Raw genomic sequence first — 27,468 nt, forward strand, 5'->3', positions numbered from 1 at the left:
AGTTTTCTGTCCTCTCTTCTCCACTGGACAGACCAGCCAAAAATAAATAAATAAAACTGAAAAACGTTTGGGTTTTGAAAACCAAAAATGAACATTTTTCATTTAATTGAAAAATCAGAAAATTTCAAAGGAAACACTTCTTTGTGTGGTTTTCCATTCAAAAAGTGTCACGGCGAATAGTTACCTTCTTTCAAGCATTTCCACTGGTGTATTAGAGAGAGGCTGATGTGGTGCTAGCCGGCTGAAAGGTTTATCAATGGGAAGTGGAACCTTGGCCAGACTTTAATCTGACCCAGTGTGTTAATGAACATGAAATGATTTTCTTTCTGACACCATTCACTGGCCCAGGGGCAATAATAATGGAAAGGCTCAGGGACCACTGGCAACACAATGGAGTGCCCAATGTCCTGACTGGCCAATAGGCAAACCCTGCATCAGGCAAACCGCCCTCCCTCCCTATCCTCTTTCTGATATTGGCATTTCCAATCCAAGTTTGCCATGAAGATTCAAGTGGAACAAATCCAAGGGCATTTGAAAGGCATATTATTTTTCCTACCTCATTCTACACTAAGCCCCTTGACTTGTACTCTTGAGTAGATAGATCTATGCCAATAACTGGTGTTTTGGTTCACTGGCAATTTTCTGGAAACTCAGGGGGAGACAATGGTTTTAGGCCAACCCGAAAACAACTTTTTAAAAAAAAATTTTTGTCAAAATGAGAAGCTGAAAGAAGAATTCATTTCAGGTTGAACAAAACGTTGAGTTCAACCCAAAATGAAAAGTTGGGGTTTGATTTGAAGCGGGGTGTTGTTTTTTTAACAGTTTAAATCGTTTAGATAAAATGGAAATTTGGAACTGGAAGTCATTTCAAACTGAAAAATCACACCGAGCATGTCAAAACAAAACGTTTCAATTTTTGCTAAAATATTTTTTTCTAGTTGACCGAAACAAGATGATGAAATTGACATGAATTTGTGAAATGTTTCAGTCAACCCGAATCTGCATTTTTCGTCCCAAAAAAAAATTTTGCTGAAAAATTTGGTCAGCTCTACTCTGGATTCCCTTAGGCCCTTTTGAAAAGTGCAACCATTGTCTTTCTTTTAGTGATCTGTTCTGCATTTCATGCTTAGCCGGGGGCACCGGTGGTGGGCTCTGTTCTCTGCCATATTCTCCATTCTGTTGATTAGATCTGCCCTGGACTGTATTCTGGTGCTGGTGGTGGGGCCTGTTCTATACTGTATTCCTTTCTCTCTCCTCTCCCGTAGATATTTGAACTCAACAAACGCATGTCAGCTATTGAACACATGCTGAACCGTCTGGAGGAAAGAATCCTGGTGCACTCAGAAGAGGTAACAGTGCCGAGTTGGGGGGGCTATGCACCACAGGCGAAAGCATTTCCTTTCGCAGTCTCCTCAAACTCCTTTGAAGCAGCTTGCGTTGCATCGTCAGGAGATGTGGCTCCCAGTTACATAGGCAGTAGACAAGAAATCTGCTGTACAACTCAGCACTTGGGGAGGAGAGGTGCTTCTGTATATCTAGGAGGTGGATAGTGCTGCCGGCTGCATCAGCAAGTATGTCTGCACTGCAGTCAGGAGTGTTACACTGCTTGCAGCCTGGGTACATATACCCAGGATTCCAGGCAGGCTTGTAGGGCGGCAGCTGCGCCACCAACCATTCTGCTGCGCCCATTCTAGCTTGATTAAAGCTAACTCCTGCTGTTCTGCTCTCACATCTCCCGATTGCAGTGTAGACACACCCAGTAAGTCAGGCTGCTGCACGCCACAGACGTGATGGCTAAAAGGACAGGGATGAAGTAGTTTGTTTAAATCCTGGGCTATTGATTGCACCAATAGACAGACTAACATATAACCCAACTCCCCCAGGCGCTTAGTTCTGTCCCTCCCCAAATGTACACCAGCACCCAGCACCTGCCACACGCTTCAGTCTCTCTGGAGCATTCTGAAAGAGGAACAGAACTTTCTGCCCAGGAGGGCACAGCATTGGCTGGTGAGTGTGCATCTTTCCATTGATAGAAAGGTCCTGGAGCTGCGTCCAAGGCTAAAATGGTTTTCAAATGGCAGATGATTCCTCTTTTTAACCATTTAGTTTAACCTTTTAGACCCTTGTCATTTTTCAGCTTGTGAGCCTCATCGGAAAACTGAATGTAATGGAAAATGAATGGTTATCAAACGTGCCAGTGGTGTTCTGACAGGTGCTCGAATGAGCTCCACTTCAGTCCTTTCTCTGCACGAACAAGACTGTTTTATTTATACTGATCTAAGGAATGTTCCTATATGTTTGTAAATGCTTCCAGAATGGATGAGAACTCTGGGGTTACGGCACAGGAATCAATAGCTACATTAAATCTAATAATCGGTGTGTTGTGAGTAGCAGATTCTAACTGAGAAGGACATTTGTCTTTTCCATGTTATTGCCCTTGTTCGATGGCCATCAAGGAAGATCAATTTAATTTTAAATTCTCTTGTGACATTGAATCAGCTGGTATATCGGTAGGTCACTTAGTGCTAATTTGAGTTTCCAGTTGTAGAATATTTATGCACTTTGCTTCCTTTACGTAGGATCGTGCAGTTAATTGATATGACATTTGATAGCTCAGTAGAAGGGACAAAAACAATTTTGAAGATTCGTGCAGGTCTGGCTTGAATGGAGGGTAATTTCTCCCTGGTTAAAATTAAAGATGGGTTCAAGCTGAAAAGTTTGGTGCTTGCTCCAAATCCAAACATCATCAAAATTTAGGGGTGTTAGGATCCAAGATTTAAATGGAGTGCCTCTCTAGAGCAAAGAAAATTACTTACCATTTTTCAACTAGCTCTGCTGGATTGGTCTTTTGATTTTTGTTTTTCCTTGGTGGAAAATTTTGATATTTTTTTTTTTCAGCACAAATTTGAATACCAAAATATTTTGGTCAAAAACTGAAATGTTTTGATTTGGTTGGAAATGCTGCCAGAGTGCCTCATGGGAGTTGTAGTTTGTGTTCCTCATGCTCCTATTCTCCTTGATAGGCCAGGCTCCCCGGCCAGACTAATCTCCCATGATGCACCACACTCTTCCCTTTTGCAGAAGGGAAGAAGTGCATCATGGGAGCCTGTGGCCATGCTGCATCTAGTGACAGCATCGTATTTCAGCATTTGGGTTTCAGCCAAAATATTTCAGTTTTGTTACAAAAAAATCAAAATCTTCTGCAGGAAGCAGAGACTTTTTTGCAAAGAAAATGTTGTTTAGTCAAAAACTCCATTTTCTGTCAAAAGTTTTGATGGAAAATTTTCAACCAGCCCTATTTATTCAGAGGTCAGTTCTTTAGGATAGGCTGCTCTAAGTGACTAGGCTGGTGCCTGTCCAGCTCAGGATCTGATAGCACTGTGTGCTTCTTAGCCTGGATTCTCAGATCAAGCTAACTTATTGTAGGATACAACCTGCCGCTTGTGTGCTCCAGCTTGTATTTGTTATGTGAGGGATGGCCTTAAACTGCATGAAGATAGTTGGCCCCTGAGTCATAGAATATCAGGGTTGGAAGGGACCTCAGGAGATCATCTAGTCAAACCCCCGGCTCAAAGCAGGACCAATCCCCAGACAGGTTTTTACCCCAGTTCCCTAAATGGCACCCTCAAGAATTGAACTCATAACCCTGAGTTTAGCAGGCCAATGCTCAAACCACTGAGCTATCCCTGCCCCCCAGCCATACTGCACATGAAATCCATACTGCATGTGAAATCTGACATGGAGTCATACTACCTGTGGAATCTCACGGAGTTCCGTGGGCTGGAAGACTCCAGGGTCTAGTTGTTTGAGAAGATGAGTGATAGATGCTAAGTGGTGATTAGGTAACCCACCTCCATGGAGTGTGGCTCTCTCTCCCCCGCTAGTGGTTGGATCACATCGATATTTATGAGTCTGTACAGCCATCTCAGGTAGAGGCGTATTTTTTTAGATCCAGAGGTCCTGGGTTTGAATTCTGCTGCCGACAAACCACCCAAGAGCATTGCATTACATTTGAGCAAATAAATGACTGAATAAACCCTCTCTTTTATCCTTTTGCTAGCAAGACATGTCCCGGGAAGCTTTAAAATATCAACAACATTCAAATTGCATGAACACCAACAGACTGAGAATTGCTTGCTTTTCTACCTCTAGTCTCCGGCCCCTGAGTCCCACACCGATGCAGATGTGGAAGAGGAGGAATTGAAGAGGAAGCTGGAAGAGTTAGCCAGCAACATCAGCGACAAAGGAGTTTCTTCTGAGGAAGAGGAGGAAAAGAAGAAGGGTGAACCAAAACCCGAAATGAGCTCCTCCAGGAGTGACCCACCCAGTGATGCTCAGAAGGTAGCATGCTTCCTACCCTCTAAAACTCAGTACCATTCTCACACCATTCTCCATGTTTCCATTTATGTTCCTACTCTTCCCTCTGCTCTTAACATCCTATAACTGCACCACAGTCCAGTAACTATTGGCTGTTCCTATGCCCCATCTTGGACCCTCAATGTTGGCACCTAAGATCTTTGCCTTTTCACCCTGGCTGGATGCTTACACTGGGGACTAGAGCAGTTGTTCTCAATCTATACCATACTGGGACGCGCACACCCACGGCTTCCCTCTCCCATTTAGCAATAAGGGAAGTGCAAGGTGGTCCCAGCCCGTGCATGAGCCCCAAGTTGAGAACCCATGACTTAGGGTGGTTCATAAACCAACCCACAAATCCCCTAGCCTGCATTTCAGACAAATCATTCTCATAACTGAAGCCAGGAAACTACCTGCATTTTTCCCCTCCCTAAGTCTAATCAGACACCAAAGAGGGTGCGCACTTTCTACTCAACAGAGACATTCGTCTGGGCTGCTGAGAACAGCAAACGCTTTGCTAAAGTGCTAGTGGAGAGGGTACAAAGCCCTCCCCGCTTCTTTTGGGGGGGGGAATGTAGTGAAGTATAATGGTGAAATCCTGCCCCCTGCCTTTGATGCAGAAGAGGGGTGAAAATATGGAAGATTTGCTCACCGTTTTGTGTGCGCGCACGGTGGGGAACCTCAGTTCATTGGAGGCCTCTCCCCATGATGTTCTGCAGCATCAGGGATCGTGGCTTGGGAAGGGGGAGCTGCTCTCCCCAGCAGCAGCCACTCATGCAAACCCGCGGCGGGATTCCCTGTGTAAGATAATGCCAGCACTCTGCCCTGTCAAGGGGGGCTGGGCATCAGTGAGGTGATGTGGCTGTAAGGGCTGGGGAGCAGGGTCTGGTATGAGGTCTGGCTCAGTAACAGCTGTCAGGCGCTCTGTAAACGCGCAGTGCTAAGTCAGGGAAGTGCCGGAGATGGGGCTAGAACTCAGGAGCGACACTCAGCTGGGCCTGTGCTAACCCGCCGGGCTCAGGGTACGCCTGCCCAGCCAAAAAAGAAAACAACCCACAGCAGCGCATCTCAGAGCCTGGGTCAACTGACTCGGGCTCACGCTGTGGGGCTAAAAAGAGCAGTGAAGGCCTCCCGCTCGGGCTGGAGCCCGGGCGCTGAAAACTGGCGATGGGAGAGGGTCTCGGAGCCCAGACTCCAGCTTGCACAGGGACGTGTTTTCCGCTCCGGTTAGCCCCACAGTGCGAGTCTCAATCAGTCGACCCGGGCTCTGAGACTCGCTGCTGTGGGGTGGTTTGTTGAAGTGTAGATGTCTCCTGAGCAGCCTCCGGGAACATAGCCCCACTTCTCCCATCCCCTCCTCCTGGAGCAGCCCTTCCCAGAGTCCCAAGCAGATTTTGCCATCGGACTGCAAAAGGGAGCAAGGCGACCCGCACGTTTGCGTCTCTTGCGTTGTGTCCTGCGTTGCCAGTGAAAGAACTGGAGCCCCGGACACGGATCGTGCCATCTCGGTGGGGACACTCAGTGTTACTGGGAGCAAATCCAGGCCCCTCTGTGGTGGCGCGGCCGCTCCTAAAGCAGAGGTTCCGCTGGGCAATCGGGCTGGATGCGGGGATCCTGTGTGCGACAGCCCTGCTCCATATCTGCTTCCTGAAGAGCAGGTGAAGGGCTGGTGGCTGGGCAGGGCCTGAGGACCTGCTGCTGAGTAGATCCTCCAGTCTTCAGGGAGGCCTGCCTAGACTATTCTAGCTATTAGCCCTCATAGGGAAGTACCCAGTGTCCAGCCCACCCTGCACTGGGCTCAGGCCCCCGTGTTGGCCTGGCAGTGTATGTGGCACAAGGGTACATCAGTGATGAAAAGCCCCAGACGGGTTTTGCAATAAATCCTTCCTTGTCCTTTGTGCTGTATTGAACTTTCATGTATTGGAATCACTTTTTCACACCTAGAAAGTAGCTGTTCCATTCAGCACGGGAGCCAGGGCAGTGCAGAGCCGCTCACTGACTTAACCCACCAGAGACAGGCCTGCTCTGCAGGAGGAGGGTCATTCACTTGGTGTTCTTATGAAGCTGAAAAGCCCCGGCAGACAGAGGCGTTCGGCGCTGTTAATACACTCGAACCTCTCCTCTCAGTCCCTTCTCAAAGAGATGAGCTCACAGGTCTTTTTTATCCCTAAATTGTATGACTCAGTCGGTCTGTATTGACAGCTTTGGTGATGAGTGGTTGATGGCAACCCATAAAGGATGGGAAGTGAGTCAAATATTAATTAAAGGAAGAAAGGGCTGGTGCCTCGTGTATTCTGCAGGCCTCGCACAAGTTGTTCTTTCCTTCTGAGGTGTTCCATTAGAACAAAGCGGAGAGGTCAGCATTCCTTTGGGTTTTAATGGCTCCTCTGTCCGGCTCTCCGTGTTGTTGTTGTTGTGCACTTTGACACGTCTCCTTTTAATGAGCAGCCTCACTATCAAAGGAGCGAGGCTGGGCTATGTTGCACGTAACTGCTTGTGCAAAGCAGCTTTCATCTGCGTGATCGGAGAGTCTTTTATTTCTCCATGAGGCCTTTTTCTCTTTGTTCAGCTGAATCCGGCAAGAAGACGCTTGGCTGCGGAGATGTAAATGACTCAGCCGTGGCGAGTGGCTGTACGGGGCGCCTGGGCTGAGTTTGTGTGTGTGCGTGCTGGGAGAAGATCTGTCTCCCAGCCCGGGGCTGAAGTTAAATTCTAGGGACAGCCGGCATTTCACATGCACTCCTTGGGTTACAGCTTGCTGTTCTCTTCTTCACAATCCCCCAGCAATATGGTGGACCCTCGCTGAACGGCTCTTTGCCAGAAAACTACTTAACAGAGTCCCACATTCTCTCTTCAGGGATCAGGTTGCACCTCCCAGATTCTCATGGTGCATCTGCACTGGCCCGAGTCCATTTGCATAAATAAGAGCAACTTTGGGTCTGCTCTAACTTTGTCAACTGGCTACGATCTCATAAGACCAAACACCAATCATGAATTGGCAAACGCAGGCGCATCCCAGCCCCAACATACCCCCTGCACTTGGGAGTAAGGAGGGGGGGCAGTTGGGATAGAAGCTACCTGAGAGCTCCCCTTTGCAAAGGAATTCTCAGGTGGCTCGGTCAGACCAGATTCCAGGGGCACAAAGTGGCTAGGACAGAGAGAATCTGGCTATAGAGTAGAATTTGGCTCCATGCTTAGAGTCAAGGTATCCCAGGAAGCTTCGCAGTACTGCTTGGTCGACAAACAGGGCAGTAGCAGATACAGAGCCTGTGCTTTTTATTCCCCCGACGTTCATTACAGATATTTAGAAAATGCTTCTTGTTAGAAAACTCTGTGTCCGAGAACAAACTTGATCTCAAGCTGCGCCATTTGGATCTGGACTCAAAACACCCCAAAATCTAGATCGGTCTCAGTCACGGTTTTGATTCAATCCATGTTAAAGACAACGGGGCCACTTGCAAAATTCCGATCCAGGTTTGCATTTCCAATACCCCCAAAGATTGGATCTGGGATTTTTTATTCAACTCCATGTCTGCTCAGGAAAAGCCACACAAAAGGAAGGAACTGTCATAAAAACAGACTCCTTTTTCTGTGAAAAGCAACTTGGAAAAGACAGATTTCTGTTTCCACCCACAGGTACACCACAAAATATCAAATGGACAGAGTTAGCCACCTCCTTGCTAAATGCTGTGCCAGGAACTATGTTTGTCTAGGGTGCGACCCTGTAAGCACACTGGTTAGTTTCTGCCCATGGTGTTCATATTGCGTCTATCTCCATGGTATCTAGGAAGTTATCAGTAGGGAGTAGGATGGTGTCTTTCTTTTTACTGTTTTTAAGTGTATCAAAATACAGGGCTGACTAGCTTGATCCAGAAACAGGTGGGCGCGGAACAAGCTTTATCATCCAGCTCTGACAATACTCCTCAGAAGGGCTGCTCCTAGGTTTTGGCGGTGCTGAAGTAATATGCCTTTTCCTATCCCCACAGAATCTGGACAGTATTGATATCCAGGCTCAGACCCATGGTACCATGAAGCCATATGTTGCAATTAGATGCTAAGCACACTCTCTGTGCAGCATTAGAACGGACCAGTTAGTAAGATCAGCACTACCCTAGGATACAAACAGGACGACGCAGGGAAAGAGGCAGAAAAAGGAACATTTTCTGCAGCTTGTCAAGGCTGCCCACCAAGAGCAGCTGTGGCCTGATAAATCAGGGGTGTGTAGCATCAAGGAACACAGCTGGGCTAGAGGACGGGAAGGGAGCATTCAGCCCCGGGAACCCGTCCCGGAAATAACAGCCACCCGCTTCCCTGGGCTGCCTGTTGAGAAGCAGATGTCTCAAATGGAAAGTAGAGGCAAGATAAGTAAACAGCCTGATGCAAGTGTCACCTTCCTGGGGTGGCCGGGAAGGGGCCGCAGCAGCGGCACGAATTTCATGGGTTATGCAAGTAATGAAGGCTTTTCTTCTTAGGCCACACAAGGAAGAGAGGCAAAGCATTGGGACTTGCCTCTAAAGCTGGGCCACAGCCATCTCTGTTATGAATGATTTGTATTCCAGTAGCTGCCTGAGATCGGGGCCTGTTGTGCTAGGTGCTGGACAGGCACATAGTGAGAGAAAATCCCAGCCTCAAAGAATGTACAGTCTGAATAGATCAGCCAGCAAGGCAAGATTAGCCCCATTTTACAGATGGGGAAACTGAAGCAGAGAGAGGGCTGAGCAGGATTTTCAAAAGCACTTCGGATGGGCCTAACTCTGCTCCCTTCAACTCCCGCCCTAAACGCTTCACCCAGGGAGTCTGTGGCAGAGCTCGCCATTGGCCCCAGCTCTCCTGAGTCCCAACCCACTGCCTTATCCAAATGCCCATCCTTCCTCTCGGCTGTTGTCTGTTTTAGTGACAGGCCTGCCCACCAAAATACACAAGGCCCAGCAGTTAATCCAACCCAGCGTTTTCCAACCCAGCGCCGGACAGCTGGCAGTGCCAACTAAGCTATTTGGAATGAAGCTCCACCCAGGACCCAGACCTGTGTTTGCCTGCCTTCGAGGCCCTGCACCTGTTGCAGGGAGGTGTGAGTGCCAGAGTGGGAAGTATAGACAATCTTGCTGCCACGTGCCCTTCCTCGGGGTTTCTGCCTGGGGAGGTAGCTTTAAAATCCACTGGCGATGCCATAGGAGACCTGCCATTGAAGGCGGCTGGGTGGATGTGCTGATCAGCCACTTGGCCACGCCCCCTTCCTAGCCAGCACCACCCACTTCTGGGGGCTGTGCTGGAAGAGCAGGTTTTCTGCCCGCTTTGTGTAGCCGCTCACAGCCACCTCCGTTGGCAGGCTGCCCGCTGCGGGCCGTGTCTCTGGACAGGGGTATGTCTTTTCCAAAGCACCTCCCATGCAAAACCAAAGCCTCACTAGAGAGAGAGCAGAGCAGCCAGACGCATTGTAGTCAGGTTAAAGACTGCCCAGTAATGATGGCCAAGGTCCTCCCGGTCACCGCTCACCCCAAAACACTGTGTGCATTTATGTACCGTCTCTCTAATTGTTCTGTCTAGAGAGGTGCAGCGTCTGGGGGGTGTTTGGATCGTGGGTTGGTTTGGTCCCTTACGTATACAAGGGTCAGCTTCCAACCTGCGGCGTTCAGGGATGGGCTTTCACTCGGATACACCACAGAGTTTCCTTTAAGAATTTGCCCTGTATTGATTTAAACCTGGCCAGCCCGGGAGGTCACTTTCCTTCTCTTGGGTGGAATCTGGGAACGTTCTCGGATGGATCTTTACAGTGCGGGACAATGTGCCGCCAGCAAACATTTGAAACGGGCTTCTAGGCTTCTACTTCCTCTTCACGTTGCATCCCCAGAGTTTAAAGAAGCCTTACTGTCCTCGTGTACTGTCCTCTGTCAGCACCAAACACAATGGGCCCCCGTCCGTGACCGGGCCTCCTAAATGCAATAATAATAATGACCCCTTGTGAGGGGAGACGATGAAAGAAAGGGAATGGCAAGTCTGCTTCTCCTGCTCTCTTTTTTAGTCTTCACAACCACAGTTCTCTGGAACCCCCCCAAAACCATTTGGAAAGTCCTGTTTCCCTTGCTCCCAGAGCTATGTTAGCAGCAGTGCGCCCCACTGGCACCTGAGTGGACGAGGACTTCCCCGTTTCACGACCCTAACTCAGCTGCTGCGTTTCCCGCCATTGACCTCTCGTGTAAGTGTTTGTAGACTGGGGGGCTGGGCGAGGCCGGCCCCAGTGGAATGAGTAGCTCCCAGTGGCTGTTTCTGCCTTTCCACAATGAGGGAGTGGTGTGAGGAAGGGGAAACCGCGGGGGAAGGGCTGTGGCTGTGATCAAAAAGCTGGTTCAACAGCTTTCCTTTGGTTCAACAGCCACCAAAGCCCTGAACCAAATTCTGCTCGGTTGCATTTGTCTAACTGGGCTGAATGGCTTTGAGTGTTTCCAACTGCAATGGTGGGGAGGATTGCGTGAAGATTGTGTACCACAGCAAGCAAAACAAATAGCCTTATTATTTGCGGTATGCAGCGCCTAGAAATCCCAGCTCAGATTGAAGTCCCTTGGTGCTAGGTGCTGTACAAATACCCTGCCAGGGCATGAACCGCCCTCTTGCAGCGTGCTCCTGGAGCCTGTAGTTATGTGCAGGCTGGCGGCTAATGGGATCGCGTCGCTAGCATTCTGAGACGGTTCCTTTGTCCCAGCTGTACTCGACGAAGTCTGATCTGAGATCAAAGCGCTCCATAAGAGCCACTTCCATCTCCGGCTGAGAGCCCTCAAGGAACAATGGGAGCCCTTTAATTACAGCTCCTCGTCCTCGGCCACCCCTTTTCCCCCGTTTGGGCTGTCGCATGTGCGCGTATGTGCTAACGTACATTTTTTCTCTGGCTGCGTGTGGCGTTCACAGAGGTCGTCGGCTCCAGTTTTGTGAGACATCACAGCCCCGGCGCTGAGAGCCAGGCAGGACTCCTTGAGTGGAGAGGGCCAGGGTGAGGATGCTTCTCCCCTCCCTGCAGGGCGGAAAGACGGGAAGGAGGGGGGCGAAGTCTGTCGAAAACTTGAAGAAATCGTACGGCTCCCTGCTGTTCATCGGCAGGGCTCATGCGGAGTGTGCGGGGCACAGCAAAATGCCCAGGGGGGCTACAGCCCCTTGCTCTGGAGGCGTAAGAGTTAAAACAAAGATTTTAAACTGAGAGTCAGGACCCCAGGGGCCTTGAGAATCAGATGTCAGGGGAATCGCTCCCCTCCCCCCCCCCGCCTGAACCAAGACATTGCACAATATGAGAGGGAGTGGGAGAGCGCCCCTCTAGACTGGTATGAGAAAGGCAGAGGACCTCTAGACTGGTATGAGAAAGGCAGAGGAGCACTACTGTAGACTACAGGGAGTGTTGATTGAGTTCAGTGTGATGAGCTCTCAACTCTTAGTCGTCTCCAAGCACGGTGTTTCTGATAGACTACAACCAACACCCCCTCCCCCGACACTTTCCATTCCTCACTGGTACAACTAGATCTTTCTGTGACATCCCCAGGGTGCAATCCAGGCTAATGAGCAGCTGTGTCACCCCAGCCCTCTAACCTGGGGTGCCCTTTGCACGGCTTTGCTGCTGTAGCCTCTGTCTGGACTGCTCACAAACAGCCTCCAGCATGCGAGTCACTCCCAGTTATGTCTGTGTGTGTGCTGCAGCCAGCCAGCCACACTCCGGCTCTTGATTATACTGCAGGGTGACCCCAGCACACTCCGAGTCTTAGATTTCCCCCCAGAACTGTGTGTCCTGTACTGCCCAGTCCTCTCCTGGACGGTACAAATTCATATCAAGCCCATTATTGCTTTAATAGAACTAATACCACCCCACATGGAGTTTTCCAGACACTTCAATTCAAACACACTGGATTTGATAAAACAATAAGAAAAAGTTTATTAACTACGAAGATAGAGATGTTAAGTGCGTACACATCATGAGGCATAACAGTCAGAAATGGTTACGTGAAAAATAAAGGTTAAACACAGCTGGTGCCTAACTTAACAAACTATGTTAAATTCAAAGAAAGGTTTTCTCATCCCATGCTCTCAGCAGTCTTACTGACCGAACTTCTTAGGTCAGGACCCCTTCTCCAGTTCAATGCTGCTTCCTTTGGGACTTCTGGTGCAGTGAATCGATGGAGAGAGAGAGGAGGGGGTGCCTTGGGGTGTTTTTCCCTCTTTTTAAAGTGTCAGTCCCCCTCTTAGAAAACATTTCCGGCTGAGATTCAGAAGACAGAGTCTATAGGGAAGGATGTTCCCTGCTGCTTTTTCGTCACCTGTTGGAGCGTCTTTTGTTTCCCTTCCTGCTTGATGACTCTGTTTAGTGCTTAGATGCAAATTAAGCAGAGCCCCCATTCCTTTGTTTGAGACAGGTCTGTTTGCCAGCCTCAGTTTGGAAGATGTGTTAAGAACACTGTACAGTGGAATCTTCTATCTTCACATACAGTGTTGTTGCATGTATTTTATCAGGACAATAGTGACCAGCAAATTATGAGTTTTCAAATGATATTTCACAAGGCGTACTTTGTACAAAGATTATTACACTAGTGTGTAGGGTGTGGACACAGGTACATTCTGTCACACTGGCCCACTGCCTCCAAGCAATATTCTAGCCCCTTGTGCATGTTTTACTAAGTTGTCCATTCTCGCACTGGGAGAGGTGGGAGGAGGGGTTCCTTCAGGAGAATGGCAGGTTGATGAGGAATGAGTGACGATTGTACAGGAGACCGGGGCCATTGAGAAAGGGCATAGAGGTCAGGGAAAGGCAGAGTCTGTTATCCACTTTAATATAACTAGACAATGACATGTTTAAAAGGTCTTAAAGCATGTGCAGCATCAGCTCCTCTGGTGTGTCAGCAGTGCTGTATGGCTTCCTAAGCCAACCTCAGGAGGATGACCCAGCGTAGCAGGTTCCTGGGCTGGGATGGAACCACCATAGCTGTTCCGTTTTAAATGGGGAGAAGTCTCCCTGTCATGGCCCTCAACCATCTACTACTTCATATCCCACCCAGGTGTAACTAACACACACACACACACACACACACACTCCCTCTAGGTGTGCCCAGCTTTGATCTATTGGCACAGGTCTCCTATCCTGTGACCGTTTTACACCATCTCCATTTAACTATTAGTCACTCGATCGATTCTATGGTAGCGGGAAAGTCTGAATTAAAATGTCATTCCTTCACCCCTTACCAACCACCCAAACTTTACTTTGCCCCCTGCCCCGTTCTGGAATGGAAGTGTGCTGTTGGGTGGATATCGCTGACGTTATACTTGTAAAGGCCTGATCCAAAGCCCTTTGGAGTCAGCTTGAGTCTTTCCATGAACTACACTGGGGTTTGGATCAATGTGTAGTAAAGCTTGAAGAGGGCTCATGGAGTACGTTATGTTCAGGTTCTATACAATTTCTCATAGTGCGGTGTGTCAGTGGAGTGGGAGAGTGTTTTTATGAATAGGAATAGAGTGATCGGTCTGTGGCTAATATGGTAGTGTAGGATTATGCAAGTGTGGGTAGAGCTGGTAAGTTTGTATTTTCACTATTGCGTAGCATCTCCCATGCAGTGTTTTGTAGTAAGTAATGCTGTATAGTATTGTTATAGTGTATTGGAAATGGATCACTTGACTGGGAGTGGAACTGTTAAACCTCCAAGTCATTTCTTTTGACCTTGGTAGATAGTGTTGGAAGTTTTAGTGAGCAAAGTGAGGTCTGGGTTGGTGGATTTTGCTTTTGAGTTTGGGAATAGTTTTTATACTGTGTGTTTCATTCATTCATCAGAGAGTTTAGTCATAAAAATACAGCTACAAAAGGCAAAACTTTCTCAGAAATACCACAGTGGTGCTGGTTTCTGAATGAAATGCTACATCCCAGTGACCCTTCACATCAGCTTCCATCTTTGAATTCCTCCCCACAAAGAGGGAATCCAGCCATGGACTTTAGGTGCCTTCTAAAACCATTGGGGGCTCGTACTCACCTCAGCGAGGTTGTTCACAAGCAACAGGAAGGGGGTGGAGCCAGATCGCCGAGGTGGGAGCTGCCCACTCCAGAGTAATACTGCCACTCTGGGGGAGTCATTTCCCCTCTCCCGTCTCCGTCCCCTGGATGTTCCGAGCATTAATTAGTGTTTGTAAAGTAACTTCTCGGAGTGGTTTTTAATTGTCCACCAACAGATTGTGATGGTCAGTGACACACTGAAACGATTTACCAAATAGCTGGGGCAGATAATTGCAGTTAGTTCGAAATACACAACACTCTGATGTTTCAGGTTTCATTGGACACCTCGGGCACATGGCAGGTTTCTCTTCCCTGGTTGGATTCTTAGTACTTGAATTTATTTTACCCTGTACTAGGTGCCTCCCAGTGCAAGGCCTCCTGCCTTGGAGAGTGAACTCTCTGACTTCACACATTACACAGCACAGGGACAGCAAGCCAGGGAGCCGTGGATGGGGGAGGAGAGACTATTTGCAGTAATAAGATGATGGGATCATTCAGCAAAGCGTGTGAGCGGTACGCTGGCACTCTTACTTTAACAGGGCTATTTTGCATATTAGTTATTAATGTCTCGTACAATCAAACGTTGACTCAGTCCTTATGGGTATCAAGGTAGTCGTGGCACTTCTGTTCAACATAACACTTAGAATCAAGTGTTCAATGTGTGTACTCTTCAGTACGAACGTACTATGTTCTTATGTTTTTACGTTCTCATGACGCTAGGCGCTGTACGTTATTTATTAGGTGTATTACAATGGTGCCTGGGAACCCCAGGCATGGTTACAGTTTTGTCATGGAAATTATGAATTTGAATAAAATCATTGACATCTTGGAAACAGCTATAAAAACCCATTTGATTAGGCTCCCCAACCAAGTGGCATTGCAACCTAGCACATGGGGTCACAGCACCACTCAGCTTTGGCCCGGCAGCACCTCCATAAATGGAGACTGAGGAGCAGCTGGGCCAAACCTAAGTGGCGTGGCAACCCTGTGTGCTAGGTTGGAACACCCAGAGCAGGAAGCAGGGCCCAGCCCTCCAGGACAGGAACCGCCACTATGGGGTAAGTGTCAAGTAGGTTTGCTCTCCAACCCCTCCCCCCCATGGGCCTTACCTTCCAAACACCCTCACACACACACACACATGTGTATGCTGATGTAGAGAAAACCACATTATTCGGTGACTTTCCGTGATTGTTTCCAGCACCTCTGCCGTGAAATTTACCAACAATTTTCCATGCCAAAATCATAGCCTTAAGCAGGACCCCATTGTGCCGGGCACTGTCCTGTATTTATTAGGTGTATTACAATAGTGCCGAGCAGCCCTAATCAGGGACCGGGATGTCATTGTGCCAGGCGCTGTACAAACACAGACCAAAAAGACAGTGTCTGCCCCAAGAAGCTTAGACCAAAAAAAAGGGCTCTGAATACAACTATTTTGTACGTTGGTTGTACTGGATCTATAACAATACCAACAGCTACAACAATGAAATGATGTATGGTACGTTTTCATGAAAATCTCTCAAAATCAAGTAAACCAATCTTTTTTTTTTAGAATTTGATGGGAATCATCAAGAATAAGCATTTTTCAATAAACCGAAAACGTAATGGTAATCAAATGGTGTATTAGGATGGGTAATAATGTTTCTTTAACCCTTTTATCTAGAAAGAAACATTTACACATATCTTCAAATAGACCCCAGTCAGCATGTGAATGCTACACCTTGTTGGTAGGCACATGGAGGAATCCCTACCCAAAAATGTATTTTCAGAACATAAGGATGCTATAGATAGGGACTGGTGAGTTAATTACGCCTCCAGCTCCCAAAGTGTAGCATCTCTACACCGCACAGAGCTCTTAGAGCTACAGAAGACAGGAGGCGTTCACAACCTGGCAGTGTTGTTCGCTCTCTCTTCTCCTTACAAACATGCTGGAGCAGGACACAGCAGCCTGCGCTTGTTTCTAAGTGCCTACCTCCTAGTCTCGATGCACGACATGAGGATCCTTGCTCAGATGCTGACACCGCGCATTCAGGTCGTGGCGTTTTGTCCTGGTATTTCACAAGGAGCTTTTACGGCTTCGCCATAGCGATAATTGCTTTTGAAAAAGAGCAAAGGGGAGGAAATGGCCCAGTCACTTAGGGGAAGGAAGCCCTGCAGGAGTCCAAAGGTACAGACTGTTCAGCGAAACAGAAGTTTGCAGTTATACGGCGCTGATCTCGCCAGTCATGGAGACCATCTGGGGCTGAGTCCATGGTAACCTGAGGACTGTCTAACGAGACATAAGAGAGCAGCCTGTGTCAACGCTGCAGGGGTTAGAATGGGAAGACGGCAGAACAGACGATGCCTGACTGCGAGGTGAGTCACACGAGGGCTTTTTTTCAGGTCTGCACGACTGCTGGGAAGACATCCGGGCTGGACCAAACCCCGAGGGACCTAGAGGAACGTGCGCGGCACAGCGGGACCACAGACTCTGAGCTGTCAGAGCTGGAGGACAAAGTGGCATCAGCAGCCGTGCAGATGCAGCGTGCCGAGAGCGAGGTAATAGCTCAATTGTACAAAGTGGGTGAGCCAGCGAGGTCAGGCTGGTTCTTGCATTGTTATTTATTAGTGCCTAGGGGCTGTAGTCTCAGATCAGACTCCCAGCTGTGCTAGGCACTGTACAAACACAGCGCTGGGGCAACGACTAAATGCTTCATCATTTACTCAGTAAGAAAATAAACTCTGAATGAGCGTTTCCTTTACACTGCCATACTGATAGTGGTTTTCACAGCCGTACGCACATTACGCACAGTGTATATCACTGGCAGCAGGGCAGTCGGGGGGCAATTTGCCGAGGGCCCCCAAACCGAGTGATAGCGCACCCTGCACGTGCGGGATACAGTGCCATTCAGGTTTGGTCTGTCTGGAGGGGTGGGCAGGCCAAACCTGACTGGCGCCGCGACCCCCTTTCTCTAGGTCACAACACCAATCAAATTTGGCCCATCCACCCTTCTGTCTCCATCTATGGAGGGGCGGCTGGGCCAGACCTGAGTGGCGCTGCAATGCCATGCACCATGTTGCAACACTCAGGGCGGAGAGGGACAGGAACCACTGCTGCGGAATAAGTGCAGGGTGGGCTCACTCTCCAACCCAGCGGGGGCTGAGCATGGCATGTACCTGGCGGGCGAGGCACTGGGGCCGGTGGCTGCAGTGGAGGTGGCGCCAGAGGAATTGGTGGTGGTTGGGATCTGCCCAGCTCCCGTGGTCGTTTCTGGGGGTGCACCTGTGGGAAGTTATGTGCATTTTTTCTCTTAGGTTTCCGATATAGAGTCTCGAATCGCAGCTCTGAGTGCTGCTGGGCTGACAGTGAAACCAGTGGAAAAGCCAAAGAAGAAATACAGCACACAGGTGAGTGTGTCTGCCTGCAGAGGGTGTACCCAGCATTCAGATGTGCATGGGATACAGGGGTTCTCAAACTTTTGTACTGGTGACCTCTTTCACGTAGCAAGCCTCTGAGTGTGACCCCCCCCCTTACAAATTAAAAACACTCTTTTATATATTTAACACCATTATAAATGCTGGAGGCAAAGCGGGGTTTGGGGTGGAGATTGACAGCGCACGACCCCCCATGTAATAACCATGTGACCCCCTGAGGGGTCCTGACCCCCAGTTTGAGAACCCCTGTGTTAAAGCCAGAAGGGACGGTTATGACCATCTGGTCTGACCACCTGAATAGCCCAGGACTAAAAGCTTCCCCTGCCGGTTCCTGCATCAGGCCCTTAACCCAAGTGCTATTCTACATACGGTATAAACAAAACAGCTCTGGGATAACAGTCCCTAGCTCTTTTACAGCACTTGCCATCAGCATATCTCAAAGTGCTCTGCAGAGGCAGGCAGTAGCATTATCCCCCTCTCACACATGGGGAAACTGAGGCACAGAGAGGGGAAGTGACTTGCCCAAGGTTACCCAGCAGGCCAGTGGCAGGCCTGGGAATAGAAGTCAGGTCTCCTGAGTCCCACTCCAGTGCTCTAGACACTGCACATATATTTACATATTTACATGCCCCTTGCCCTCTGTTCATAAGGAACTCGTTTACTGCACACTGTCTCCTCCTCCTTTATAAGAAAGAAATCCCACCCATCTGTTACAGGAAATCTTCAGTTTTCCCCATTCATTTTAGACATGAGATCCTCATCTGCCGCAACCATTGCCATGTCAGCGTACCACCCCTTAAAACTGGGACACGAGAACTTTCCCACCTTCTTAGGATCAGTCAGCCAAGGGGAGCTGAGATCCATATGGTAAAAGGGGATTTTATCTCCTGGCTGTTGTTATTGGAATTGTGGTGGTGCTTAGAGGTCCCAGGACACCACGGGGCTAGGCACTGTCCACACACACTGTAGGAGACCAGCCCTGCCCCTAAAACCACACTGTGACACTCCCCCGGAGTAGCCAGGGTTGGGAGGTACCACGTGCCCTTAGTGGGAAGCAGCCTTGTCCATGCCTGAAACCAACAGCCTCTGGCAACACAAGCACGGCCTGCCGGGCCTTTGCAGGCCTCACTGTCTCTGTGCAGGTTAGCAATGGGTACACACCAACCCCTCTGTAGTGCCCCACCTCTGCTCCACTGAATTCTCACAACACTCCCAAAGGAACAGCACATACCCCCGTGCAGGATGGAACTTGGCATCACCACAACTGTTAGCTCACTCCCAGTCTCTCTGTCTATGATGAAAACAAGGATTTGTTTATTATCAAAGAACAGAGATTCAAGTGAGAGTGGGAAAGGATATTGGAAACAAGTGGTTACATATAAAACAAAATCAGAATGTGCTTTCTGGAGCCAAACTTAACTAACAAGGTATTCCCTTACCTCCTCCAAGAAAGCAAACTTACCCCAAGTACTTTCCCTAGTGTTTTCAGCTGGTTTGGTTGAGATCCCTTCTCATAGGCTCAAGCCTGCTGATAAGTTGTCCTCACAAACTGAAGGAATGCACAGTATTTCGTATGTACCTCAGATATGGTTTCCGAAGTTCAGTGTATTGCCCCTGAACAGAAAAACTCTTGCTGTTTTCCTCTTCCTGTGAATTTCCTTTCTATGAAGATTCCACAAGCTTCATTAGCATTCGGCTCAGGCTTGTGAGTGGAGGCCCAGTGTGAACCAAACAAGACTTAATTTACATGTAAACAGACCGATAAATGTTTCTTGTCTGAAAGAACACCTGCTTTTCACCAGTCCTTAGACCTTAAGAACATAATTTTCAGTGTAGGTTCGTAACTCTTTCCACAACACATGCACACGCATTTCACAATGACACTGATGACCAGTGTGACACCGGCTTTATGTAGACATCTCACGTGACACTCTTTGATGAACCAGAATGTAAATGCCAGACCCCGGAGATTCCTGTAACTCTTATGCACTCTGCCAGTTGGCAGCAAGATCGCGCGGGACACACTTCCAATCTAAACAGACAAGATTGGGAGGGGGATAGCTCAGTGGTTTGAGCATTGGCCTGCTAAACCCACAGTTGTGAGTTCAATCCTTGAGGGAGCCATTTAGGGATCTGGGGCAAAAATCTGTTTGGGGATTGGTCCTGCTTTGAGCAGGAGGTTGGACTAGATGACCTCCTGAGGTCCCTTCCAACCCTGATAGTCTATGATTCTATGACAGTCAAACGCTGGGAGGGGAAACAAAGAGGTGGTGTACCTTGCCCTAAGTTACCTCGTTTAGTATCAGGGTTGGGCCTAGTACCCAGTGCTCTACCCACAGGATCAGCTATTCACTCAATGCCACTCTTTGAGCCATCAGTTAATGTAACTCATAGCTCCCTTGATATCACCATGGTGAATGAGTTGCATTGGAGAACCAGTGCTGCAAATGTCCCAGCTGCTGTGGTCAGCCCACTGGACAGTTGTGCCTCTCGCTTGTCCTTTGGCACTGAAGAAGTCATAGAAATCTTTTACATTTCTCCTGTCCCAAGCTGTTTATGCTCCAGCCTCCCAGGAACGCAGGTAGCAGCCCAGGAGATCAAAGTACGGACTCTTCAGAGATGGCATCACCAAATGACTTCAAAGTGAGTACACAGATGTCTCCTGGCTATCAGTGAGGTGATTAAAACAAACCAGAGAAACCTTGGGTAGGCTGGAGTGATTCTGGCCACTACCCTTTGAAGAGACATCAGGTAACCCGTGTGAAATGTGCTTGGGGGACTCAGCCAATTCCTAATGGACACATTTCCACGTCACAGATGTATCACCATCCATAATGGGTAGCTGCTGTTGGCAGACTCAGCAGAAAGGCCAGTAATGGGCATGGGAACTGCACTGTTCTCTCCTACATAAAGGGCCCTGGAGCAGGGTGGCTTGCCTTGGGCTGGAGAGCCTGGGACCAAGCCAACCCTGATAACGGGATGAGCCCCGCCTGAAGGGAACCAGGGAATTTCCTGCAGAAGATGGCTGCAGTGAGGCGGAAGCTCTGGGGGCTGTAGTGAGACTGCAGACCCTGAGACCAGGAGAATGGCTGCAGCTAGGAAGGGCTGGGCATAGCTTGCTAAGGCAGGAAGGGCTCTGACCAGACCGGGGCATTTGGGCTGTACCCCGTTGAGGGGTGTTTAGTTCTGAGCTTTGAGTTAATAAATCAGACCCCAAGGAGGGCTGTTATGGTTTGACTGGGAAAACCCTGCATGGAGTTTATTTGGGGATCCAAGAGGGGAAACAGAGGAGGGGCCGCATGCAGGGCCGTTCTGAGGCCACCAGGGCGTGTTATGAGGCAGCCACTGGTCCACCGACTCAAATTATCCCTAGTCAGCAAAACATGGCTGAATCGGAGTAGACTTAAGCAGACGCGTAAATGCTTTGTTGACTCGGGGCTAAAGCGATTACTCCGGCTCAGGGCTGAGGCATGACGGCATAGCCGCTTAGGGCAGTTTGCACTGGTGCTAGCTGTTTGGTAGCTATTATAGAGGGTCCCTCTGACTATCGGGCCACAAATCTGGTACCTGTTACGAATGCTGCATTATTTTCATTCTGAATGTGCAATACTATCTCGTAGCCCTCTGGAGAATGCAGGCTTCTGTATGGTGGCCAGCCTCCCAACCATTCACCTGGAGGTTAACAAAGTGCTGTCTAAGGTACAGCTTCCTAGCACGAGAATTAGTTCCAGGAGGGCTGTCAGGATTTCTCTTGTCAAATAGAGTTCTGTGTTGGGGAAGAATTAAACAATGATCTTTGCTTTGCTTTTCCCCTTGTGTGTCTCCCCCCCACCCACCTGCCGTGTACTCTGGGTACAGTCAGCTAGTAAACACAGCGTCCCCACCGGTACACACTCAGCTGACTGATTCTGACCGGGATGGCCATGCGAAGGCGTGTTGGAGACTGGTATCTTTCCTAAACCCAGACGGAGAGCCTAGCTTTAAGGCTATCCACTGCCCCCCTCACACAGCGCTTTGAGAGAAAGGAAACAGTCCCAGAGATTAACGACGACTCCTCTCCTTTCTCTTCTAGGTAATGTCTATGCCACAGGTGTTAAGGAGAAAATTCAACAGTTCTCTTGAAATTGGCGGTAAGGTTTGTGTTCTCTGCTTGTGTCTGAGGAAAGGGTGGGGGTAATGTCGAACCCTGTGGGGACTCATGTCCCACACTGTGGGGGCTGGAAGTCACATCTGTCTGGCCTCCGGCCATGGTTTTCAACCAGGGAGCTGGTATGGCAAGTGCAGGGGAGTGGGATTTTAGAACTAGGCCTGCAGGATCCAGGAAAGGAAGTAGAGTCCGCTGGCCAGATTGAGGCAAAAGGCTAAAAATCTTCCTGGCCCCCTCCCAGCAGAGAACAGAATTCTGTACTCTCCACTCCCCTAAGGCAATACAGATCGTCAGCATTCCCCCTCTTCCTCATGTCTACGATATTTGCCCCTCCCCTGTTGGGTTTTTCCTCGATGTGAGCATCTTTGCAGTCCCCGGACCATCACCATTCTGACCTCTTCTCCAGGGGCAGGAGCCCAGCTACGCTACAGCTGCTAGAAGTGTCTCAGAGAAGACGAAGACCCGAAAGCTAGCCGCCGTGGCCAGGCGAAGGGAAGGTCTCTGGATATGTTAGGCCCTGGCCGCTGTCGGCAAGAGCCCTTAGGAAATGATTTTTCCACTTCTCTCTTATCTTGAATCATAAGCTTGCAGGCGGGATTGAAGAAAGAGCTGCTCTCCTTCTAGATAAGTGCTGAGCAGGGGAAGGAGTGGCGAGGAAAGGGAAAAGCAATCATTGAATACAGAGAATGACTTTACCATCCCTCCCCCCCCCCCAGCCAATTAAAAGCAAATTGCAAGGCACGTTTCCTGGTCTGAATCTCACAAGGAGCGAGGTCCCTTCACTCTGTTGGTGAGGAGGGGTCACTGGCTCTTCCCCTGAAAGGGCAGCTAGATAACCGGGGTGCTGCGCTCCAGGCATGCAGAGAGAGCGATGGGCAATCCGCTGACGTCAGGGCAGGAGGCTAATCCCCCAGGCGCCCCCACAGGGGAGCGGAATGACTCTGTATCTCCTCGCCACTCTCCCCACAGGTCAACGACGTGCAAGGGTGTGCAGGGGAGGATGCAGATAGGGGAAATTGGAATGAGGCGAGAGCGAATGGGAGATTATGTAGAGGTTCAAAAAGCTGCCTCGTTAAGCCCGGCTTTTCCGGGTCCGTAGGGATGTCGGGAGTTCAGAGGGGGACTTGCTGGTGCTAAGGACGTTTCCATTACACAGTGTACCATGCAGTCCCCCTCAATGCGGCGGGCTAACTAACGGGAGTTTATACTTTGCTACCGTATGCCGCAGTGGAGACCAATAGGCCGGTCTGTGCCTCGCTGCGGCAAGAACCCCTGTAGCTGGGGTTTCGGATGCAGCCATGTACCACAAAAATGGGCCACGCTCAGCCTGGCTGTAAGTGGGCCCAACTGTTTGGAAATCAGCCAAGTGGCATCTGCTTACTCCAAGGGGGATTTTGGCCCATTGTGTCCCTTTACCAAGGAATTGAAGTGATTAACCTGCTATTCGGAGCCTCCATGCCCAACATGGGGCCAGATCCTGGCCCGTGCTAAGGCTTCAGTGGTGCAGAGAGTCGCTGAAGGTGACCGAACTGTGCAGCAGAGAATTCCTCCCAGCTCCTCCAGTGTAGGCAGGCATAACAGGGCTGGGTTGGGGACATGTCTGGAATGCACCATGATCTCCAGGCAGTGTAATGGCAGAGACAGGCTGAGCGGTTCCCAGGGGAGACAAAAAGCTCTTGTAAGGCTCCCTTTGCCCCTCCTCCCCACAGCTCCAGCACACCCGAGGACTTTCCTATCAGAAAGGTGTTTGCAAGGTCTGCCAAGAGCAGAACCACGCGAGAACCAGAGAGCCCACCAGCTGCTCTGCTCTGAGTGCAGGAAGGGAGAATTGCAGATGATACCCCGGCTTTGTCTGATGCTTTAAGCGTAGGAACCCGAGTCCGTGTTTCGGTGGTACTGCGGTTTTTATGCAGAATGTTGTGTTTTGTCTTTCTCCGTCGCTAAGAACCTCCGGCAAATAGATTTTAAAAGAAAAACCCTTGATCGTTTAAAATTCAGTGCACAGTCAGGATCAGAACAGTGGTTATCCCTTTTGAAGCCTGTCTTAGTTTGACAGAAACAAGTCTGTATCTCCGGCCCCGCTCCAGTGCCAGCGTAGCTGCTGAAGAACAGGCTGCATTCCATTCCGCTCCTATATCCGCTACATCCTCAGCTACTTTCTAGTTCCAGCCTCTTTCTTGTTAATGATGAGGCATGAGGCCGAGGGGCCGCGGCTCAATATGTAGCCAGCAGGTTGAGCTGGCAGTGCAGACCTTGCCTGATCTTGTGAACTGAGTAGATTTGCTGTGGGATCATTGCAGGAGAGTAAACGCGGCCCTGCTTTCAAAGAGCAGCCATTGCTCTGACCAGAGTGATCCCGTAAAGACCTTGTGTACGCAGAACCCAGCTGTAGCGGGTACGTGAGCCTTTGTTCTTTTGGGCAGAGGGCTCCTGGAAGCACAGCGCAAAAGATGCACCCCAGGGAGTGGATGGGCAAAGCTGGCACACAAGGGGCTTAAAACCAGCTTATTTCTGGGCTGCTGCAGGGATCTGCTCTAAGCTCCAGCAGCCTCCCAAGGGCTGCCTAAGAGCTGTTCACAGCCCAGAATGGCCATAGCAGCTAATCCACTCCCCATCCAGCCCAAAACCTCTCCTCCGGCCTCCAGCCCCGGCAAGCACCTCCGCAGGGCCTCTGAGGGAGGAGCAATGGAGAGCCACTTACAGCGCCCGGTGCTGTTCCTCTGCCAGGCGAATTCTCCTTCCCCATCTGCGGTGCTCGGGTGGCCAGTATGTGCACCTCCCGCTGGTGCTGGTGGAGGATGGCTCCCAAGGAACCACAGCCCTGCCTCAGCACAACCCCCCAGGCCAGCTGAGGATCCCTCTGCTAGGAGAATCCCCAGCTGCTGCCTTACAACAGTCCCATCTGTGCTGCAGGGGGCATGGGAGGGACAGAGGATCTGGCCCCTTATCTTTCTAATGCACCTGCCATGGTGCCTAGGTGCCCTGGTGTCTACTCTGAACAGCAGCAGTGAAGGTGACTGGACTAATTTGAGCACAAGTCAAGAGTTGCTGTTATTTCTCCGACTATCTCACTGAGTTTGATCTGGTCCCACCGCAGTCATGGGACCAGGTCAAAAGAGAACCCACTGGCGTAAAGACTACACAGATGCAAAGTCAAGGAGAACCAGGCCTTTAGCTGGGAGTTACATTTCCACATGCAGACAGTACCGTCCGGCTGTAAGACAGCCACATGGTGCTCTCACCTGCACTCTGAACACCCCTTGTCTATGCTGGCCAAGAACCTGTTCTGAGAAATTATCAAGCCACTTCCAGGGTAGCTGGACACGCTACTGTAATAGATTCTGTGAAGCTGCCTCTCAGATCGTCTCCAAGGTGGATTCCTCCTGTTTCCCTGAACGGGAAGAGGGGGGACATATAAATATAAATCAGGAGTCACTGCTAGAATCATGAGTACGCGGAGGCGAGCAGCTGGCTGAATAACCAGGAGGCCGTTGGTTGAATTGTTCAGGCACATTCAGGAAATGTAGATACTGAATTATGAATGGAAATAACAACAGTGGCTGAGTGAGTAATTGACACCTCTGACTGAGGTGGAATATGACCTGGCTCACGCGCTGTTCGCCTCGAATATGAAGGGTCTAATTCTCTTCTGGTTTACAGTAGTGTCAATCGGGAGTAACTCACTGATTACACACCCGTGTAAAACTGCTGTGAGTCAGAGGAGACTCAGGCCCGGAGCAGGGCAAGGAAGCTATTTCAAAAGAGCCAGGTGCATTTCTTGTCACCCAGGCGTGATCTTAGATCAACACCACCAACGTAAGCTATTTTATCTTTTATTTTTGTAAAGACGGCGACGAATCCTTTGATCGAAACTCCATTTACCGAGGCTCTTTGACACAGAGGAACCCCAACGGGAAGAACAGGAAAGCAGATCGCGTCTTCGCGGTAACCTTCCAGACTCTCACTTATTGACCCGACACGTGATTGGAGGGGTTTCATTCAACCTGCAGAGGCAGGAAGCCGATTAGGGCTGCCAAGCTCTGGTCTGGCTCAGCTCAGGGCTTTACCTGAGTGTGGGGGGGAGGGGTATGCAAAGAGGCCATTCCTGCAGCTGTGGGTCCGGTCCTGCTCCTTAGTGCCAGATGCCCCCCACACACACTGGGGGTTGAAAGGAGCGGAGGGTTGCTTAGAGTTCTTGCTGATCGGCCATACAGGGTCTGGGCATTTTGCTACATCAATAAATTAGCACAGAAGTCTTAGCAAACTGTATTTCACCCCTCTAATGTTGGTCAAGATATTCCTGGTGCCTCCATGGGGCTCCACTGCTGAAACCTCTGAGACACCAATGGTGCCCAGAGACCAGCAACCACTCCTCTGTGGTGTGGTTCAGCCTGCCCACCCTTAGCCAGTGTGCGGTCACTGGAGCCCGCTAGGCAAGACATGGAGCTGTTGAGTGCAGAGCTGATCTCAAGGCATGTGACTAGGTCAGCAGCACGCATGAGACTGACATGGGCATGATGAAAGGAGGCAGTTGGATCTTCCAGGGGTACGTCTCCCCAGGGAGACGTGCTGGTGGCTTCATCTCCTGCTCTGGAAGGGGCAGCGAGGGCAGCCCACGGCGAGTGGAGATTGCAGGAGGAGAGGCACGCAGCTTGTTGGGAGAAGGGAAACGGGAAGCAAACAGCGCGAGTCCCGGGGCGAATGAGATTCGTGTGTTCGATCCTGTAGCCCTGAGGTTTTCAGTTCAGTGTCTTGGTGCCTTGCAGAAGCCTGTGATGACCCATCGACCCTGAAGAAGATGGAGCCTCCCGACACTGCAATTTTACTAACAATGCCCGGCCTCAGCTCAGAGCTTCACCTTTATTTCCCTCAACACATTCTCCAAAGGGCTGGACAGCGAGGAGGAGGCAGTCCCGTGGGACAGGGAAATCCTGCCGAGTTGTGCTTACAGAGCTCCGGCTCCACCTCGCTACTCAAGCAACTAAGTCCCAATAAGAATCTTGCTGCCTGTTCCTGACAGGGATTTCCAGCCCACAGTGTCTGGCAAAGCAGCCCCAGCTGTCACACCACACACCCACTATGTCTCTTCCGCAAGTCTCCATTGTTGTGAAACCAGGGCATCTGTCTGCATTTGAAAGCAGTGTTGTCCAGGCTGGTAGCTGTGAGAGTTAACTCAGTGGGCCAGATACATGCTGGGGGAGGTTTAGGTTGGATATTAGGAAAAACTATTTCACTAGGAGGGTGGTGAAGCACTGGAATGGGTTACCTAGGGAGGTGGTGGAATCTACTTCCTTAGAGGTTTTTAAGGTCAGGCTTGACAAAGCCCTGGCTGGGATGATTTAGTTGGGGATTGGTCCTGCTTTGAGCAGGGGGTTGGACTAGATGACCTCCTGAGAGGTCCCTTCCAACCCTGATATTCTATGATTCTATGATAATTCTGGTGGCGTCAGTGGAGTGAGTTGCTTTCCTCTTGGGTTGGTGTAGAGAAGTCAGTGATTGGACCCATCAGTATTCAAGAATTTGCAGTGGATTTAAAGTGCCCGCT

The 27,468-nt window shown here is 49.8% G+C and overlaps 1 protein-coding gene across 1 annotated transcript in view; it reads left to right on the plus strand.

Annotated features, from left to right (window-relative positions):
- Nucleotides 1-27,136, plus strand: part of LOC112121730 (melanophilin-like) — an 82,403-nt gene extending 55,267 nt beyond the window's left edge. The window contains exons 10-16 of the mRNA XM_026653980.1: nt 1,266-1,349; nt 4,153-4,341; nt 16,745-16,900; nt 17,657-17,749; nt 21,849-21,906; nt 25,771-25,868; nt 26,690-27,136. Coding sequence (XP_026509765.1) covers nt 1,266-1,349; nt 4,153-4,341; nt 16,745-16,900; nt 17,657-17,749; nt 21,849-21,906; nt 25,771-25,868; nt 26,690-26,716 — 705 coding nt within the window. The 3' untranslated portion in view covers nt 26,717-27,136. The remainder of the gene's footprint in view (nt 1-1,265; nt 1,350-4,152; nt 4,342-16,744; nt 16,901-17,656; nt 17,750-21,848; nt 21,907-25,770; nt 25,869-26,689) is intronic.
- Nucleotides 27,137-27,468: the final 332 nt, after the last annotated feature.

Source organism: Terrapene carolina, unplaced genomic scaffold, assembly GCF_002925995.2.
Source record: "Terrapene carolina triunguis isolate 2854851 unplaced genomic scaffold, T_m_triunguis-2.0 Scaffold174, whole genome shotgun sequence".
Lineage (NCBI taxonomy): Eukaryota > Metazoa > Chordata > Testudines > Emydidae > Terrapene > Terrapene triunguis.